Source organism: Lasioglossum baleicum, unplaced genomic scaffold (assembly GCF_051020765.1).
Source record: "Lasioglossum baleicum unplaced genomic scaffold, iyLasBale1 scaffold0778, whole genome shotgun sequence".
Lineage (NCBI taxonomy): Eukaryota > Metazoa > Arthropoda > Insecta > Hymenoptera > Halictidae > Lasioglossum > Lasioglossum baleicum.
The window spans coordinates 42,135-59,473 of NW_027469837.1; the positions used below are offsets into that span (position 1 = coordinate 42,135).

The 17,339-nt window shown below is 39.8% G+C and overlaps 2 protein-coding genes across 2 annotated transcripts; one reads left to right on the plus strand and one right to left on the minus strand.

The window, feature by feature from the left end:
* Window positions 1-561: 561 nt before the first annotated feature.
* On the plus strand, window positions 562-13,717 carry LOC143220331 (dual oxidase-like). Its single transcript, XM_076445996.1, has 21 exons — window positions 562-731; window positions 872-1,115; window positions 2,226-2,306; window positions 3,661-3,822; window positions 6,113-6,300; window positions 7,419-7,623; window positions 7,696-7,862; window positions 8,483-8,719; window positions 8,804-9,249; window positions 9,306-9,507; window positions 9,632-9,958; window positions 10,464-10,709; window positions 10,820-11,038; window positions 11,129-11,332; window positions 11,413-11,725; window positions 11,799-12,173; window positions 12,263-12,480; window positions 12,575-13,036; window positions 13,117-13,272; window positions 13,345-13,473; window positions 13,589-13,717. The coding sequence occupies exons 2-21, from the start codon at window positions 1,028-1,030 to the stop codon at window positions 13,715-13,717; spliced, it is 4,554 nt and encodes a 1,517-aa protein (XP_076302111.1). The 5' UTR covers window positions 562-731; window positions 872-1,027.
* Window positions 13,718-14,215: 498 nt separating this feature from the next.
* LOC143220334 (dual oxidase maturation factor 1-like) lies at window positions 14,216-16,072 on the minus strand. Its single transcript, XM_076446000.1, has 7 exons — window positions 15,908-16,072; window positions 15,769-15,826; window positions 15,549-15,683; window positions 15,055-15,274; window positions 14,743-14,954; window positions 14,468-14,663; window positions 14,216-14,396 (listed from the first exon to the last, which is right to left on the minus strand). The coding sequence occupies exons 1-7, from the start codon at window positions 16,070-16,072 to the stop codon at window positions 14,216-14,218; spliced, it is 1,167 nt and encodes a 388-aa protein (XP_076302115.1).
* Between the last annotated feature and the right edge of the window lie 1,267 nt (window positions 16,073-17,339).

The window sequence follows — 17,339 nt, forward strand, 5'->3', positions numbered from 1 at the left end:
TCACGCGTAATGTCCTCCACTTGTCTCAGTTTCAGCGTCCGGAGTTACAGGAACGAAACGCGGAGCGTGCGCGCATTCCGGTAAACCTCTCCGCCGCTGCTACCAGGATGTTCCCTGCCAGTGTCTGTAGAAGAGACGTCCCGTCGTCGACCTTGAAACTCCAGGTCGGAGAACCGAGAGAGGTTTCGCCTTGGGTAATTGGTGCCGCGGACTCGAAAACTAGGCCTGCGCCTGTCGGTGACGTCGTCGTCGATACGCCGCGATGTATACGGTGAACGAACCAAGAAGAGAGGCGAGGAGACGAGAGTGGAGGAGCGGCGAGAGAAGCAATAAGACAGAGCGCGGGCATGCGAGAAGGAGAAGAGATATGCATAATGTACAGAGAGCGGGGAAGAGAAAGAAAGACAGAGAGGCGCGTTCGCGGTAACGAAACAAATAGGCCGGCGACTTTCACCGCGTATCCAAGAACGGCTACACGACACACAGGCAACAACCGACCGCTCTTGGCCCAAACCACTCGAGTATGAGGTGTACCCTCGCTCGCCGTTCTCAACGTCCTCGAAGTGGGGGGAATCCTGCTCGGAGCTACAGACACGAGGCATACCCTGAGAGCCAGCGCGAACGGACCTCGATTCTTTTTCTTTCGTCCGTGTGTCGCACGTGTTGTCTCTGTTCTCCGTGGTGGCCGGCTACGTTGCTGAACGGGTGGCACATCAACGACCAGGAGCATTGTTTTCCTGCTCCTCCTACTCTTTTTAAACTCGCCTTCTCTGCCAAATTTTTCCGCTAGTCTCCACCGTGTCGCCGTGTTGCGTTTCCCTATCAGACGTTCCTCTTCGACACGTACACGTAGATCCTGTCGCAGAGGCAGGAGGATATCTCGCGCGGAACCGAAACATGCATTCCCGCGGCCGATTCTGAACCGAGCGCATCGAGTGGTGGTAATTTTGTGCGAGAAGCGGAACCAAGTGGCGATAAACGAACTGTGTAAAGAAATGCACGGGTGTGTGTTACCGATCCGCTGACAATGGCACGACGACGACCACCGAGACCAGATTTCCCGTGGATCTGTTTGTCTGCTTCGCTGCTTTGGATCGTCTTGCCTGTTGGAACCGGTACGCCGTTGACTCTTACTTTATAATGTTAGACGGCACACGCGCGCGATTCCGTTATCCGCTCGAACGAGCCGCGGAGGAAAGTGTACCGAAAGTGAAAATATGGAGCAACGATGTTCCAACTGGAGAGGTTTCCTTTTGGTATTTTCCACTTGGAAGGTCTAGTGGATCGTTTCTTGGTCTTGAACGTCCGATCGTTCAGACCGAAAGTAGGCTTACGTGAATTCGAATGCAAAACATGGTATTTTCGTAAAATATCCAGCTGCGAATTTTGACTCGAATATTCTAATTAATTGATTCTCTGGGAACGATATAAAATGACGATTATAGAAGAAAGTAGACGATTAATTTCGAAGATTGCACGTAGTTTATTCGTCTAATAGAAATAATTGTAGGATTGAATTATTTTTACACGAACGAGTAATGTTTAAGGTGACGAGAATACAGGAAGAATCGTATAAGAAGATTATATTTCCTATTTCTTTGTATATTAATTCTCGATATTTCTCTTATGATTATAATCATAGAAATTAGCACACAATGTAATTAGTTCTAAAGCTCGCGTCCACGATGATCATCACTGTTACCCAACAAATTAATCTCATCATTGTACCCTCTTTTTGCATTTAAGGATATCTTGTTCTTTCTCGGGTAATTTTAAGATTGAAAATGTATACAGCGAAGCGGTTTGTCGATGAATGTGCAACTTGGTTGGTCGTAAATTAGAAGTCGATAGCCGGATCCGTTTAAATATCCGAGTCGCGATCTATTCTATATCTAACGAGTAATTTATAGGCATAGTTGATCCGAACGATTATCATTTATCCGTGATACGTCTGAGTTAACGGATGGATTGGTCGTTCCACGAGCAAATCGCAAATGCGACCGAGATAGTTGAATATTTTTCAAAAGATTCACGATTCCAAGAAACGATCCACGACTGGTAATTCGCCACGCGCGAGTCTATTTGTCTAATTAAAGATTTCCACTTAATTAATAACTGCGAGAGACTCGGATCTGCGAACCTTGAGATCTCTCGTTTGTCTTCCACTTCGAAATAATTCTGCTCTGTCCATTTCGAATTTAGAACTGACTCGTTGTCTTTTCCAGGGCTGGTGCACAGTTACGCGGATAAACAGAGGTACGATGGATGGTACAACAATTTAGCTCATGCGGATTGGGGATCGATCGGCAAGTAGTTCAAACAGCATTGTTTCGGCGTTTACACACGTGCGTTTACTTCTGTTACTCCGTTTAAGTCCGTTTCACTTCGAACGCATATCGTTTTCTTATAGAACAGACACGGCAAGTGTCCTTTTGTAACGAAGAAACGTAATGATATAAAAACCGAACGAGAATAGGAAAAGCGAAGTTAGAAAGAAATATTTCGTAATTGTAAGAACGAGTTTGTCTGTGAATTTTTTGAAATTTCTACGAGAGAGTAAATTACTATCGTTTAAATGGAATTGAACGGAGTAGCTGTCTGAAGAAGCAAATTGTCGTGGATATTTTTGTTGACATTGTGATGCAGCTCGTATTGCAATGGCGTGCAAGCCAATGGCGTGTAGAGTGAAAGGCGAAAAAAGTCGCTATTTTGTTTCAATATAGGCCGGTATAAAATGGTCAGTAAAAACTTTAGCAGCGTGAAAGACGTGATCAGCTTTGCCAACAGAAATGTTATGGTTGTTTAAACGCGAGAATCGTTTCCTCTAGATCATTGTGCCACAACACCGATAAATCTAAAACGAATCGTAACGTTAATAATAATTCAGATTTTACTCTTTACTTCGTTTTCATCGCAACAATTAAGTACCTTGGCATAGATGCGATAAATCTCGTTTTTATTATATCGATACGTTTATCAACTGTTATCAACTTTAAAAATCTTTAAAATAGAAAGAAAAGTTCCGTTTTCCTGGCTAACAGAAAGTAAAGTATATAACAAAAGACTTTCATAAAACCTCGTGTATGCATTTCTTTTTATTTATTTAGAGAAATACAAACGAATTACGAGTTCGAGAAAAAATCAAGAAGATCTGTTCTGTTCTTTTATACCAAACATTTTATACTAAATAATTCTCAATTCCGAATATCCATTAATTTTTGGGCCAATTATCTGTGCTCCTAACAATTTAAACGGCATCGTATATCACCAGACTTTCTCTCTATGTATTTAACTGTCTACTTTCGGACAGAATGCTAATAAGTCGTTCAAACATTTCATCTGGCTTTATTTTTTTCTACCAATAGAATCAGAGAAATAAAACAGAACACTTAAACTCTTATTTCATTTTTATTCTTTCGCAAGGGTAAAATATAAAACGAACATTCGTTTCATTCTCATAGATTCTTTAAATAATTCTAAATAAATCTAAAATATAATATAAATAAATTATTCTAAATAATCTAAAATATCGTTGCTTCCTAAGAAAAGTAGCGTAGATCATCGGTTGACGATGCTGTGTAATAATTAATTTAAAATGTAAGAAAATTTACATGATTATTAAGTGTTAAGGGAATCTTAACACGGTTCGTACATCCGTAGACAGCAGGCTGATACGAAAGATGCCAGCAGCGTATTCAGATGGAGTTTACATGCTGGCTGGCCAGGATAGACCATCTCCGAGGAAGCTCAGTCAGCTTTTCATGCAAGGAGACGATGGTCTACCATCCGTCAAAAATAGAACAGCATTATTCGCTTTCTTCGGTAAAGAATCAATCATACTAATCCCTTTAAAGACGATTCGTCAAAACCTGTATGATCGATATTTAACACTAGGTTTACGAGGGTTTTTGTATTTATATTTCTACGAACACCCATCAGATTTATGGTATAGAAACCCACATATTTTCTTTAAAAAACAAACGATGGATTTAATTTGAAAACAATCGCGATATTAATAGACTTAATATAAGTTAATTAAATCCGTTAATATCGTATAATTGAAGTAACCCATCCGTCAAATTCACGAATCTCGTAAATCTAGTGTTAAAAAGCTACTCGTGTGACGAAAATTAATTTATGTTTAAAAGAAATTGACTCCACGTCCATTTGCATTTCAACTGGCAATTACTTTTGATTATTCTCAAAGGTGGATTGTTATTCATCCAAAAAAATGATTTTCAACTTATGATTTAACTTGTGATTTTTTGATCTATTAATAATTATACAAAATATGCAAGTAAATTATCGAACTATCGAATCAAACTTCCACCGATGATATATTAGGTCGTCCATAAATTCGTTCCGGTTTTTACTTTTACCATTTAAAATTATACGTCGAATAAACCTTTAAATATTAAGAAAAAATTTCGGCGCCCTTTTGTTCTACGACTTCTTCCTATTTCGTTGACAAAGACGTTAATCATCGATATAGTTTATAAATTGTGACGAGGAATGTAAATATCACCGCGAACGAACTTATGGGGCGGCCTAATATAAGAGAAAGATGTTATGAATCAGATAGGATAACATGTAGAATTACGAAGCAGGGGAATTACCATTGCTGACAGTGCATGCATTCGAATATCTGTATCACGTTGTTGCGCAAACGTTAAGGTGACCGGGTGTCAGAATAGAAACGAGAAGCACGAGGAACAAGGACCTCATCGATCCGTTTTTCAGGCTAAAATATTTGGTAGAACATACAATCGAGTATGATTCACGTTGCTATAAATAACTCTTCAGGAATTAAATTAAATAATTCTTAAAAATAAGGACCATTGATCGATATTAATCTCAACTCTTTAAATTTTATTGGAATTTCGCAGTGAACAAAAAAGAAAACGTGCAATAATTGTAATTAGCAAGAGCGGAATAAAAGATATAAAATAAATAAGAAAGAGATAGAAATGAACAAAAGTAAAAACGATATTAGGAACAAGTCGAAAAGTATTTTTCTTGGGATAATCTCTAATGATAATCGGTATCTGTTAGTCTATTAATATGTCTAGATTAGTAAGGAGTAAACGGATATGATTCCAACAGTGGAGCACGACTGTTGCGACAAGGGTTCATAAAGTGGAGGGTCGGGTTACCTCTTTCTTTCAGTACGTCTAATTTACTAAAATCCACTTAAACCTTTGCACTCTGCTGTCCTCTCTGAGAGAACATTAAAGTTTATCAGTGATTAAAGGATAATAACTTATTCCAGCACAACTTTTTGAGAAATGTATGTTTCATGAAGTTTTCTCTAGAAATGGCAGAAGAAATCAAGTCAAGATATAATTACTATATATAAAATTATTAATATAGGTAAAAGAAGTGATTTTTGAGAGCTGAGATGTCCATCCACATCTTTGGCGAACATTATTTTGAGTGCAAAGGATTAATATGTCTGCACAAGCTTCACAAATATATTATAAACCTTAATTGCAGTTCGGAAGTTTGATTTTAACGCTAGATTTACGGGACCCGTCAATTTGACGGGTGAGTTAATCCAATAATACAATATTTATAGATTTAATCAACTTATACTAAATTTGTGAATATCGTAATTGTTTTTAAATTAAATTCATGGTCTTATTTTTTAAGAAAATACGTAGTTTTCTTAAATCTGACCGGTATCCATAAAGATAAGTATTCAAAAACGTCCGTAAACCTAGTGTTAACAAAGCTACTTAAGAATGTATTACATGCAAATGGATGTCGAGGTGTAATCTTGCGATTACAGGGTACGATTAGTAATAAGATGCCTGATTCACGATACGTATTACACTTTGAAATATCGAAATTTGAGGCAACGACTACCAAATCGGAATGTAGAAACCCATGGGGGAATTGGGCGATGAAAGCGCGGCCGATTCTCGAAGGAGGCGGAAAGTAAAAACTGGAACAGTCCCCTGAATTCCTTTCGCGCGGATTCGCGGCAGTCGCCGTCGACGGAAGCGACCGGAGAAAAAGTGATCCTTCGAGAACCGGTCGCGCGCGTTGAAATCGCTTCCTTGAGAGGGGAGCCTCGATTCCTCTTCATCGGGCGCGGACGGAACCATTTCAGGGCAGCTGGTCACGTCGGAGATAATCATGGCCAGCGAAAGTGGCTGCCCCATAGAGTACCATCGTATCGACGTGGACAAATGCGATCCGGTTTTCGACAAGGAGTGCCAAGGTAACAAGTACATTCCCTTCCGTCGGGCGGATTACGATCGGCAAACTGGACGCAGCCCTAATAGCCCTCGTGAACAGGTAATTTCTTGCTTTCCCCCGTGATTTATCCTCTCCATTTAATCCACCGTAGGGCACCGTTCGTTCCGGTACAATAGCTCGGCCGGTTTTTCCCTTTTTCCACCTATTTTTCTTTTTTTTTTACAACTTTGACTCAGGAATTTAATTATTCAATTCGACTTCGACTTCTTTCATATGTAATTTATGTTTCTTCAGGATTTTAGAATTTATTTCATTACGCAGTGAAAATTTTTCCACCTGTTTTTCTTTCTTTTCTCTCTTTTCTACAACTTTGACCCAGGAATCTAATTTTTCAATTTGGCTTCGACTACTTTCCCATATAATTTATGTTTCATCAGGATTTTAGAATCTATTTCATTACACAGTGAAAGTTTTTCCATCTATTTTTCATTCTTTTCTTTCTTTTTTACAACTTTGACACAGGAGTTTTACTTTTTCGTCTTTGACTTCTTTCCTATATAATTTATGTTTCATCAAGGTTTTACAATTTATTTCATTACGCAGTGAAAGTTTTTCCATCTATTTTCCATTCTTTTCTCCCTTTTTTACAACTTTGACCCAGGAGTTTTACTTTTTCGGCTTTGACTTTCCTATATAATTTATCTTTTATCAGGATTTTAGAATTTATTTCATTACGCGGTGAAAGTTTTTCCTCCTATTTTTCATTCTTTTCTCCCTTTTTCACAACTTTGACCAGGAGTTTTACTTTTCAATCCGGCTTTGACTTCATTCCCGTATAATTCGCGTTCCATCACGATTTTAGAATTTATTTCACAACGCAGTGAAAGTTGAAAGTAATCGTTTGACAATTTAATTAAAGATTTATTAATACGCCATATTAATATTCGCTTACAATTGAGAGAGTATTAAACGAATATTAACAATGGATAATAAAATGTCGAGTCGATTAACATCTGACGGAACCCATTGTTGGTAGCTTGAGTATAACGGTGTCCTGGATGATTGGAAATAATATATTTCTCTGGTCATCGCGTTTCTCGACTAGCCGAGTTTCGACGAGTACGTGTAACGAAAAGAGGATCTTCCTTAATAGAGAAGATCGTTGAAACATTGGGAAATAGGTGGTGAAAAGTAGCTCTGAATACGTGAGGTTGCAGATAAACAAAGTGACGAGCTGGATCGACGGTAGCTTCATTTATTCGAGCAGTGAAGCATGGGCAAACACCATGAGGTCCTTCAAGAACGGCAGCCTCCTTATGGAGCCCACCAGGAAGTTCCCCGTGAGGAACACGATGCGTGCTCCACTTTTCAATCATGCTGTTCCACACGTTATGAGAATGCTCAGCCCGGAACGTCTGTTTCGTAAGTTCAGTTTTCTTTCTATCTTCGTACGTGCTGATTTCAATAATTCATACACCATGAAACTTTAATCAGTTCTCGGAGATCCGCGGACGAATCAGCATCCTCCGTTACTGGCTCTTGGAATATTGTTTTATCGATGGCACAATGTGATCGCTGCCAGAATACAATCAGAGAATCCGGATATGTCTGACGAAGATATATTTCAGAGAGCAAGACACGTTGTTATTGGAACGCTTCAGGTAAATACTTTATATATTATTTAAAATAATTAACGAACAATCTTTCTTGTATTTATTATTAATTTACCTAATCGAATAGTTTGGGATGTAAGCGAGAATTTTATGTATATTGTATTAGGTCATCCTATAAATTCGTGTTTTTACTTTTACTATTTAAAATTATATCTCGAATGAACTTTTAAATGTTAAGAAAAAATGTAGTCGCCCTTTTGTTCTACGAATTCTTCCTATTTCGTTGGCAAAGATGTTAATTATCTATATAGTTTATAAAATGCGAGGAAAAATGTAAATAGCGTCGCGGAATGAGTTCTCCTATAATGCACATTAATCGGTGCTATTTATCATAATTATAACAAAATATAGATGTAACGTATCCTTTTCGCATACATCGTAAATTGTCATCCCGGTACCGTCATTGTCAGTAATGCTATATCATTCTCGTGTAATTGTACACCGTTGCTGTAACCCGATATACTAATTTTATACTACTTCAAGAATTAATACGAACTCATGAACCGTAATCCTTTATGAAATATTTGAGTATCGGCTTTATATCGTACAAATATATCCTGCTGTTCGTGTGAAATTTTCCTTCTAATTTTCATTTCTCGATTTTCCAGAACATCATTTTGTACGAGTACCTTCCTATAGTTTTGAACGAGAACACGCCTCCTTACGCAGGATACAAGCCAGATCTTCATCCTGGAATCAGTCATATATTTCAAAGTGCGGCTTTTCGGTTTGGACATACTTTGATACCGCCGGGATTGTACCGTCGAAACGAAAACTGCGAATACAGGAGAACAAACACCGATCAACCTGCGATTAGACTTTGTTCCACCTGGTGGGACTCTAACGTAAGCGATATTAAACTTTGGAGATATTTAAACGACTCGGAAGAAACGATTAAATGAAATTATATTTGTACGCTCTGTTTACAGGAGATTTTAACCAATAGTACAATTGAAGAACTCCTGATGGGCATGACTTCGCAAATAGCAGAGAAAGAGGATAATCTGCTGAGCACTGATATTAGAAATAATTTATTCGGACCTATGGAATTCTCGAGGCGAGATTTAGGTGCATTAAACATCATGCGAGGCAGAGATAATGGACTCCCGGATTATAATACTGCTAGAGCGCATTTCAAGCTATCTCGTAAGAAAACTTGGAACGAGATCAATCCTGAACTGTTCAATAAGAATCCATCGTTACTGCGTACGTTAGTCGAGATTCATTCGAATAATTTGAACAACGTGGATGTTTACGTTGGCGGGATGTTGGAATCTAGCGCTGGTCCAGGGGAACTGTTCTCTGTGGTGATTAAAGAACAATTTCTTCGTTTGAGAGATTCCGATAGATTCTGGTTCGAAAATGAGGAAAACGGGTAAGCGTTAAGGTTGAATACGCAACGAGAAGATAATAATTAAACGTATCTTGCAGAATTTTCACGAAAAGCGAGATAGAGGATATTCGTCGCGTTACTCTCTGGGATGTAATAGTAAACGCGACTGGGATACCGGAGAATGCAATCCAAAGGAATGTATTCACTTGGGAGGAAGGAGATCCTTGTCCACAACCGTACCAATTAAACTCAACGATGCTGGAACCCTGCGTCCCGTTGCAACGTTACGATTACTTCGAGGTGATTACTATTTCTTATATCATTCTGTTACATTATCCAACGTTACCTAACGTTTGCTTCACGTTCTCCTCGCGTTGCCTTGTGTGGAATAGACCAAAAACTATGTATGTCCACTCCGTTACAGGGAAGCGAACTGGTGTACATATACGCTTGCGTATTTCTCGGTTTTGTGCCGATTCTCTGCGCTGGTGCCGGTTACGGGCTGGTCAAGCTTCAGAATCGCCGCCGAAGACGGTTGAAGATTCTGCAAGAAGCGATACAAAAAAGGAACGACGGTAAGATCTGCGTGGACAAGATGATCGTGCGCGAGTGGCTGCACGCGAACCACCGTCGCCTGGTCAAGGTGAAATTCGGGCCGGAAGCGGCTTTGCACATCGTCGACCGTAAGGGAGAGAAACTGCGCACGTTCGATTTCTGTGATGTGAACACGGTCACGATAGAAGAGTCACAGGTGAGTGTAGCAAGCGTGTTTCACTTTCGTATTTACGCAAAATTCAACAGAGGATCTGATCAAGAAATCTTGGCGAAGCCAAAGTGATTATGTAACGTGCGAGGATTTCGCGAAGAAAAAACGTTAATGCGTGAAAATCCTTAAAGACTGGTTCCCTGTTAGTTCACCGAATTCAACGGACCAGTCCGATATACGAAACCATAATTCCACGCTTTCGTGAACGTTAAAAATGTTGCTTCATAGGATGAAGTTACACGGGTTATTGTCAAAGTAAACGAGGAAATTGTTACTGATATTTTTCATACGTGAATATGATGTAAAATTTTATTTCGAATCTTCTAAGAAGATGGTAATTAGGTAATATTGCTTCTAATTTAATAGCGTTTTAATTTGAACGTTCTTTGCATAATTTAGAAGCAAGTGAATAGGAATTATTTCACTGGATAGGAAAGGATAGTAAGCGGAATCTTTCTGATGCTTTATATTCTAAATAATATTTATTTAGGAAGACGAGAATGGCCACCGTAAGGCGTTGGTTCTGTTACGGATACCGCGGGACTACGACCTTGTCCTTGAACTGGATTCGCTGGCCTCGCGTAGAAAGTTCATTGCGAAACTGGAGGCATTTCTGGCGTCCCATAAGAAGCACTTCACGCTGTCCCAAGTGAGCCGGGACATTATGCTTGCAAAGGGGAGGGGGAGGGGGGGGGGGGGGGAAACGAAGGAACGCCGTCAGAAGAAACTCGAACAGGTGTTTTTGCGTTCTTCGCTCGAATCGGCTTCTATCTCACCTTTTAAGGGTTTCAACATACCATTTCCTGCTTTGCGGCTATGTAACACCAGTTTTTCCCTTTCCGACAGTTCTTCAGGGAAGCTTATGCTTTGACGTTCGGCTTACGACCTGGTGAAAGGCGACGACGATCCGAAGATAGCGACAGCGGTGAAGTCGTTACCGTGATGAGGACGTCGCTTTCTAAAAGCGAGTTTGCCAGTGCCCTCGGAATGCGTGCTGACGCGGTCTTCGTGAAAAAAATGTTCAACATCGTCGATAAAGATAGAGACGGCCGTATTTCATTTCAGGTGAAAAATATTCAATTTTAAAAATGATTCTCGAATCAATTAAGTAATTTTTTTATTCTTTCACATTCTATTCGTGTATCTATATTGTAGGAATTTTTGGATACAGTTTTGCTATTCTCACGTGGGAAAACTGAGGATAAATTAAGAATCATTTTCGACATGTGCGACAAAGATAGCAACGGAGTTATCGACAAGGAAGAATTATCAGAAATGCTTAGATCTCTGGTCGAAATTGCACGTACGACCAGTCTTTCGGATGATCATGTCACAGAGTTAATCGACGGAATGTTCCAGGTAGACTTTTAGTTCTAAAACGACATTGTTAAGCACAGTGTCAGAACATTGAATTGAACATAATATTGGCCGTGTTTCAGGACGCTGGACTCGAGAGAAAGGATTATCTCACGTACAACGATTTCAAGCTAATGATGAAAGAATACAAAGGTGACTTCGTAGCGATCGGTCTCGATTGCAAAGGCGCGAAGCAGAATTTCCTTGACACGTCGACAAACGTGGCTCGTATGACGGGTTTCCACATAGATCAGCTTCCACCCGAGGATTCGAAGAGTTGGGCTCAAAAACAATGGAATGCAGTTTCGACATTCCTTGAGGAAAATCGACAAAATATTTTCTATTTATTTGTTTTTTACGTCACAACCATTGCTCTATTCGTTGAAAGGTTTATATGTGAGTTTCCTTAATCGATTTCGCTATAGGAGATTGTGAAAAACAGACGATTAAGAATTATTTTAAATTTCAGATTACTCGTTTATGGCAGAACATACGGATCTGAGGCATATTATGGGAGTTGGAATCGCCATAACCAGAGGATCTGCAGCAGCCTTGTCCTTTTGCTATAGTTTGCTCCTTTTGACTATGTCCCGCAACCTTTTGACTAAACTCAAAGAATTTTCCATTCAACAGTATATTCCTTTAGATTCACATATACAATTTCATAAAATCGCTGCATGCACTGCGCTATTTTTCTCTGTTTTACACACGGTGGGGCATATGGTCAATTTTTATCACGTTTCGACTCAGCCATTAGCTCATCTTCGATGTTTAACCAGCGAACTTAGTTTTCCAAGCGATGCTCGATTAACTATTTCGTTTTGGCTCTTTAAAACTGTAACAGGCGAGTAGTTGGCACTGATTAAATCTACTATAGATCATTTAATACTCGCTTAAATGTTTTAATGCTAAATTACTGTTTGTTTGAAACAGGTTTGACTGGAATATTATTATTCATTGTAATGACAGTAATTTTTGTCTTTGCTCATCCAACCATTCGTCAAAAAGCATACAAATTTTTCTGGTCCACGCACAGTTTGTACGTAGTATTGTACGCACTGTGTTTAATACATGGTTTAGCCCGTTTGACTGGTTCTCCACGATTTTGGATTTTCTTCGTTGGTCCTGCAATTATTTATTCCCTAGATAAAGTAAATCAAACAATTATCTTATTACTCCTATTTGTAAATCATTTTTTTTAATCAATAAATATGCCATTATCTAATTTTTTTCATTATTTTTCAGGTAGTGAGCCTCCGTACCAAATATATGGCGTTGGACATTATCGAAACGGAACTGTTGCCTTCAGATGTGATCAAAATCAAATTCTACAGACCACCAAACTTGAAATATTTATCCGGGCAATGGGTTCGTCTTTCTTGCACTGCGTTTAGATCGAACGAATTCCATTCATTTACCCTAACGTCCGCGCCGCATGAGAATTTCTTGTCATGTCACATTAAAGCGCAGGGGCCATGGACGTGGAAATTGCGAAATTACTTCGATCCCTGTAATTATAATCCAGAGGATGAACATCCGAAAATAAGGATAGAAGGACCTTTCGGTGGTGGTAATCAAGATTGGTACAAATTCGAGGTCGCTGTTATGGTTGGAGGTGGCATTGGTGTCACTCCCTACGCCTCCATGTTGAACGACCTCGTATTTGGTACCTCTACGAATAGATACTCTGGGGTTGCTTGTAAGAAGGTAATTATAACTGAATTTTACTAAAATCTACCGAGTCTAAGAAATTAAAATCCCATCTTCTGTTTCTTCGATAAATGTAGGTTTATTTTTTATGGATCTGCCCGTCACATAAACACTTCGAATGGTTCATCGACGTTCTCAGAGATGTCGAAAGGAAAGATGTTACAGACGTGTTAGAAATTCACATTTTCATTACGCAATTCTTTCACAAGTTCGATTTACGTACAACCATGCTGGTAGGTAGTTAATTATAATGTCGAAGTTGTTTGTCCTTCAAGAATAAATCGAACTTAACTTTTTTGTTGCAGTATATTTGTGAGAACCATTTTCAGAGGCTATCCAAAAAGAGCATATTCACAGGGCTGAAGGCGATAAATCATTTTGGCCGTCCCGATATGACATCATTTCTAAAGTTTGTGCAGAAGAAACATAGTTATGTAGGTTGCATAGTTATTTTCATTTAATTTTCATACGAATTAAATCATCGACAAATTAATAATCGCAGGTTAAAATGAAAGTTATGATAAAATTGTCGATTTAAATGTGTCGCAGGTTAGTAAAATAGGAGTATTTAGTTGCGGACCACGTCCTCTAACGAAAAGTGTAATGTCATCCTGCGATGAGGTGAACAAAGGCCGTCGTCTGCCGTATTTCATTCACCACTTCGAAAATTTCGGCTAGTCTGATTAATATCATTTCGAAAGAGGAGTAGAAGAAGAAGAACGATGGACTCTATCGTGAATCTCATACAATTCTATCGAGTGTACATATTTATGCGCGTACGCGCATGTTTATTTATATCAAGTATTATATTTCTTATTTATGATTACAAGAAACGAAAGAATATTTTTTCTTTAATTATATTTCATCAGGAAACGTCACTAATGTCAACCCTTTTGTGCGATACGACATCGATAAGCAGAGCTGATCAATCCTGAGACTCCTAAAATATCTCCCTCAAATTCAGATAATTTTTATACTATTAAACTCGCTTAATTCCTTTACAATTTATTAGGAGAATTACAAGCAAACGTTTGATTTTAAATCACTATTTATTCCCTTTCATCTCCATAGGAGTTCTAGGGCAAAACTTACAGTTTTAAGTGAACTAAAACTTTTGAAATATCAATGAATTTACTAATGATAGAATAATGATTATAAATAATAGTTATAAGCGAGTCAACCGTTGATAGTTCCACGCGAGGACGATGGAAATGGATAAGACCAGTTATGCTTCATCGAATCTTCATTGGACTCGTGATGAAATTCCGAAGACTCGTGCAACGTGTAGCCTCGATTTATCACACCTTGCGTATCCTCCTTGACGTCGAGTCTATTTTGCAATTTCGACGACAGTTGACTGAAAGAACGCTTAATAAATATCGAAACTTATTTTAATATAAAATGCGATTGATCGAGCTAAAGCGAAACCTTATTATGCGATCACCAAATGAATCCTCGATTTTAGGTAACCTCCGCCTGATGTTCCTTGTGTCGAAACTCTCTTCTATGATAACATGCCTGTCATACGGTGTATCATAATCAACTTCTAATATGGTGGAGAACTGATGAGGAAAAATCATGTCTATCGCTGTTATTACAACCCCGGCAAACAGGCACCCGATACCTAGAAGAATTCATTTCCTGGAAAACCAATATCCTTTTTCCGACAAACTCTGCAATGTACTTAAAACAAGGACGCTAACCAGATAACAAAACCAGCCAGTAATTCCATCCTAAATTGAAAGCAAGGATAGAACCGTCTATGTGAGCTATCAGGGGTTCGCAAGGTAAAAGTCCCCAGTAAATTAAATTCGTCAGTAGCATACAGAACCCAGTGCAAATCATACCATAAGCCCCATAACGTGGCACTACTATTAACAATAGATTCATCATGGCCCAAGAGGCAAATGACGTCCTAAAAGAAGACAGTTAGTCAGCGTAAATAAAAGAAAGATATGTCAGGGCAGAGAATGAATTAAGAGTGACTCAATATCGATGGTATTCTTGAAACGTACCAGAGCATAAGTGACGCATAGTAACCAGCTTGTCGATACTTGCTTCCCCATGAGAAGCCCTCTTGGTGAAGGCTAAAGTACTCGGCTAGAGAAACAATAGGAAACGGTGCACCCTGGTTGAGAGCTTGCTTGAAAGCGCTCGTCATCTCTCGTGTGCTCCTCCACCAGAACCTTTCATTGTACTCCACGTCGTCCATTAGGTTTTCACTGCTTGGTAACACTTCATATGGGGATCGATTAATATAATCAAGAGAAGTACCAGTCTAATTAAAAGATAAGCCACTTTTCCTCCAAATCACTTTTTCATGCTATTATTCTATTCCTAGTTTATGTATCTTTTTTTTTATGCTTCTATTTGAATCCATTTTAGAAGTAAGTGGAACAGAAAATTTGAGATACCTCTTATAGCCACGAAGGTGACCTTGAGCAATCGGTACATTTTGGACGAACAGTAGGTGTGACTACGAGTTAAAGAATTTATTATAATAACTCACATCTGTACGTGATGTTTATATGCATCAGCCCGATGTATCCACCAATTTCAGCGGCGGTTTTCTGCCTGGAAAATGCGCTGTACGTGCTGACGATGGTTGCGGAACTGGTGTGCCAGGACGAGCCATACTGAGCAACTGCGAGCGTGGAAAAGAAAGCGATACTAGAAATAGTTCGGCAAAGAACAGTCGGTTAATTGCCAGCAAAGCGAACCAAACAAACCTTGAATCGATGCTCCGACGAAAAGGCTCAAGGTCACCGTGAGAAACGTGCTGAAACGCTAGAGACCACGATAAATTAGCGTTTACATGTATACTGGAAGAATTTCGGACAGCAGAATAAAATGCAAGGGAATACTGACCTCCTTTCGTATCCCAGGAAATATGACCAGGAACGCGGTGAAGATGGTGCCGAAGATTACGAATACGATCACTAAAGGAACATCTCCCGTGACAGGCGTGCGATTGCTATAACTATACAACGTTGGTCCTCCGTCGATACGGAACGCGTCGAACCATCCTTTCATTCTCTCGATCCGGTCTTCAACTTCTCGGCCCTGAGGGAGCCGGCCAGTTCCGGTTCTCCTTGTAAACCACTTGGCATCAGTGTCTCTCCCTGTACAGACATTAGCCGTGAAACGTAACAGAACGCTGACGCGAATCCAACCGAATCTCTTTCTGCTCGAGGGAAACGGAATCAACGAAATTGCGAGATTGATCAAAATTTCTGTACCTCAGATCGCCACGCTTGGCCACCAGCGTCCAAGGACAATTATTGCGAAACCTGGGTGCACGGAATAGACACCTGCGCGGCGAACATCGAAGGCTCGAAGGCAGCACCAACACTAAGGCCCCCAGTAGGTTAACGGGTCTTCGAAAGTGATCTCCAGGCATGGAGTAGAGGGGACGCGAGCTTAAGAGGGGGACATGAAAGAGAAAGAGGGACAAGTGGGGCTAACTCTCGAAGGAACCAGCTACTACCCGTCCGAGCACCGGGGGCGAAGAGGGACAAAAGGTGTTCCCGATCAGCTGAGCAGGAAAACGTGGCCCCGCGCGAGCTGCGTGTCTGGCGCGTTTTATTTCGGCGGATCGGCGATCGATGATCCCGGATGACGACATGAGACGTGACACGTGAGCGTGGATCGCGCGGCATGCCCGATGGCATGCGGGCGACTTCAACGCCTGCACGGACGATGAGGTCGATCCGTTCCCGACATTTTTCGCTCTTCCATCGCGTATACCTGAAATAAGTATCAGTTAAACCGAGTTACGTTCGATAATGTGCATTTACAATTAACTTCCGTTTTCCATTTACCAGTTTAAGGTATGTTAATTAGATTACCCACCCTTCAAAAGCTGTAAGCGTTATTAGAGGTAATGAATCTCTCGACAATTTTCTTATATTTTACGAGTATTCTGATTGATACCCTCGTGACTGTCTCGGTAAGAAATATCGCGTGTAGAAGATGATGTATTTACGTAGAAGATTTTTCTGGCCAACAGTCAGAGTGGAATAATTCGATACAGCGAATTCGAGGATCGTATTATCCGAAGGAAAAGCATCGAACGCGTAATTGAGTTTGAGGAGCAACTGCCGGGATGGTAATGGTGTTACTGGATGTAGACTACGATGATCCAGCCGAGCTATAATAGCAAAAGGAAAGCAACACGAGCTCGACCTCATCCCGTACGTCAATTAAGTAAGTAACATTCACACGGTTCAATCAATTTAAGGCACGCTAATTACATTACAATTATAAAAAAGTGAACAAGATAAACGACGTTATCCTATAA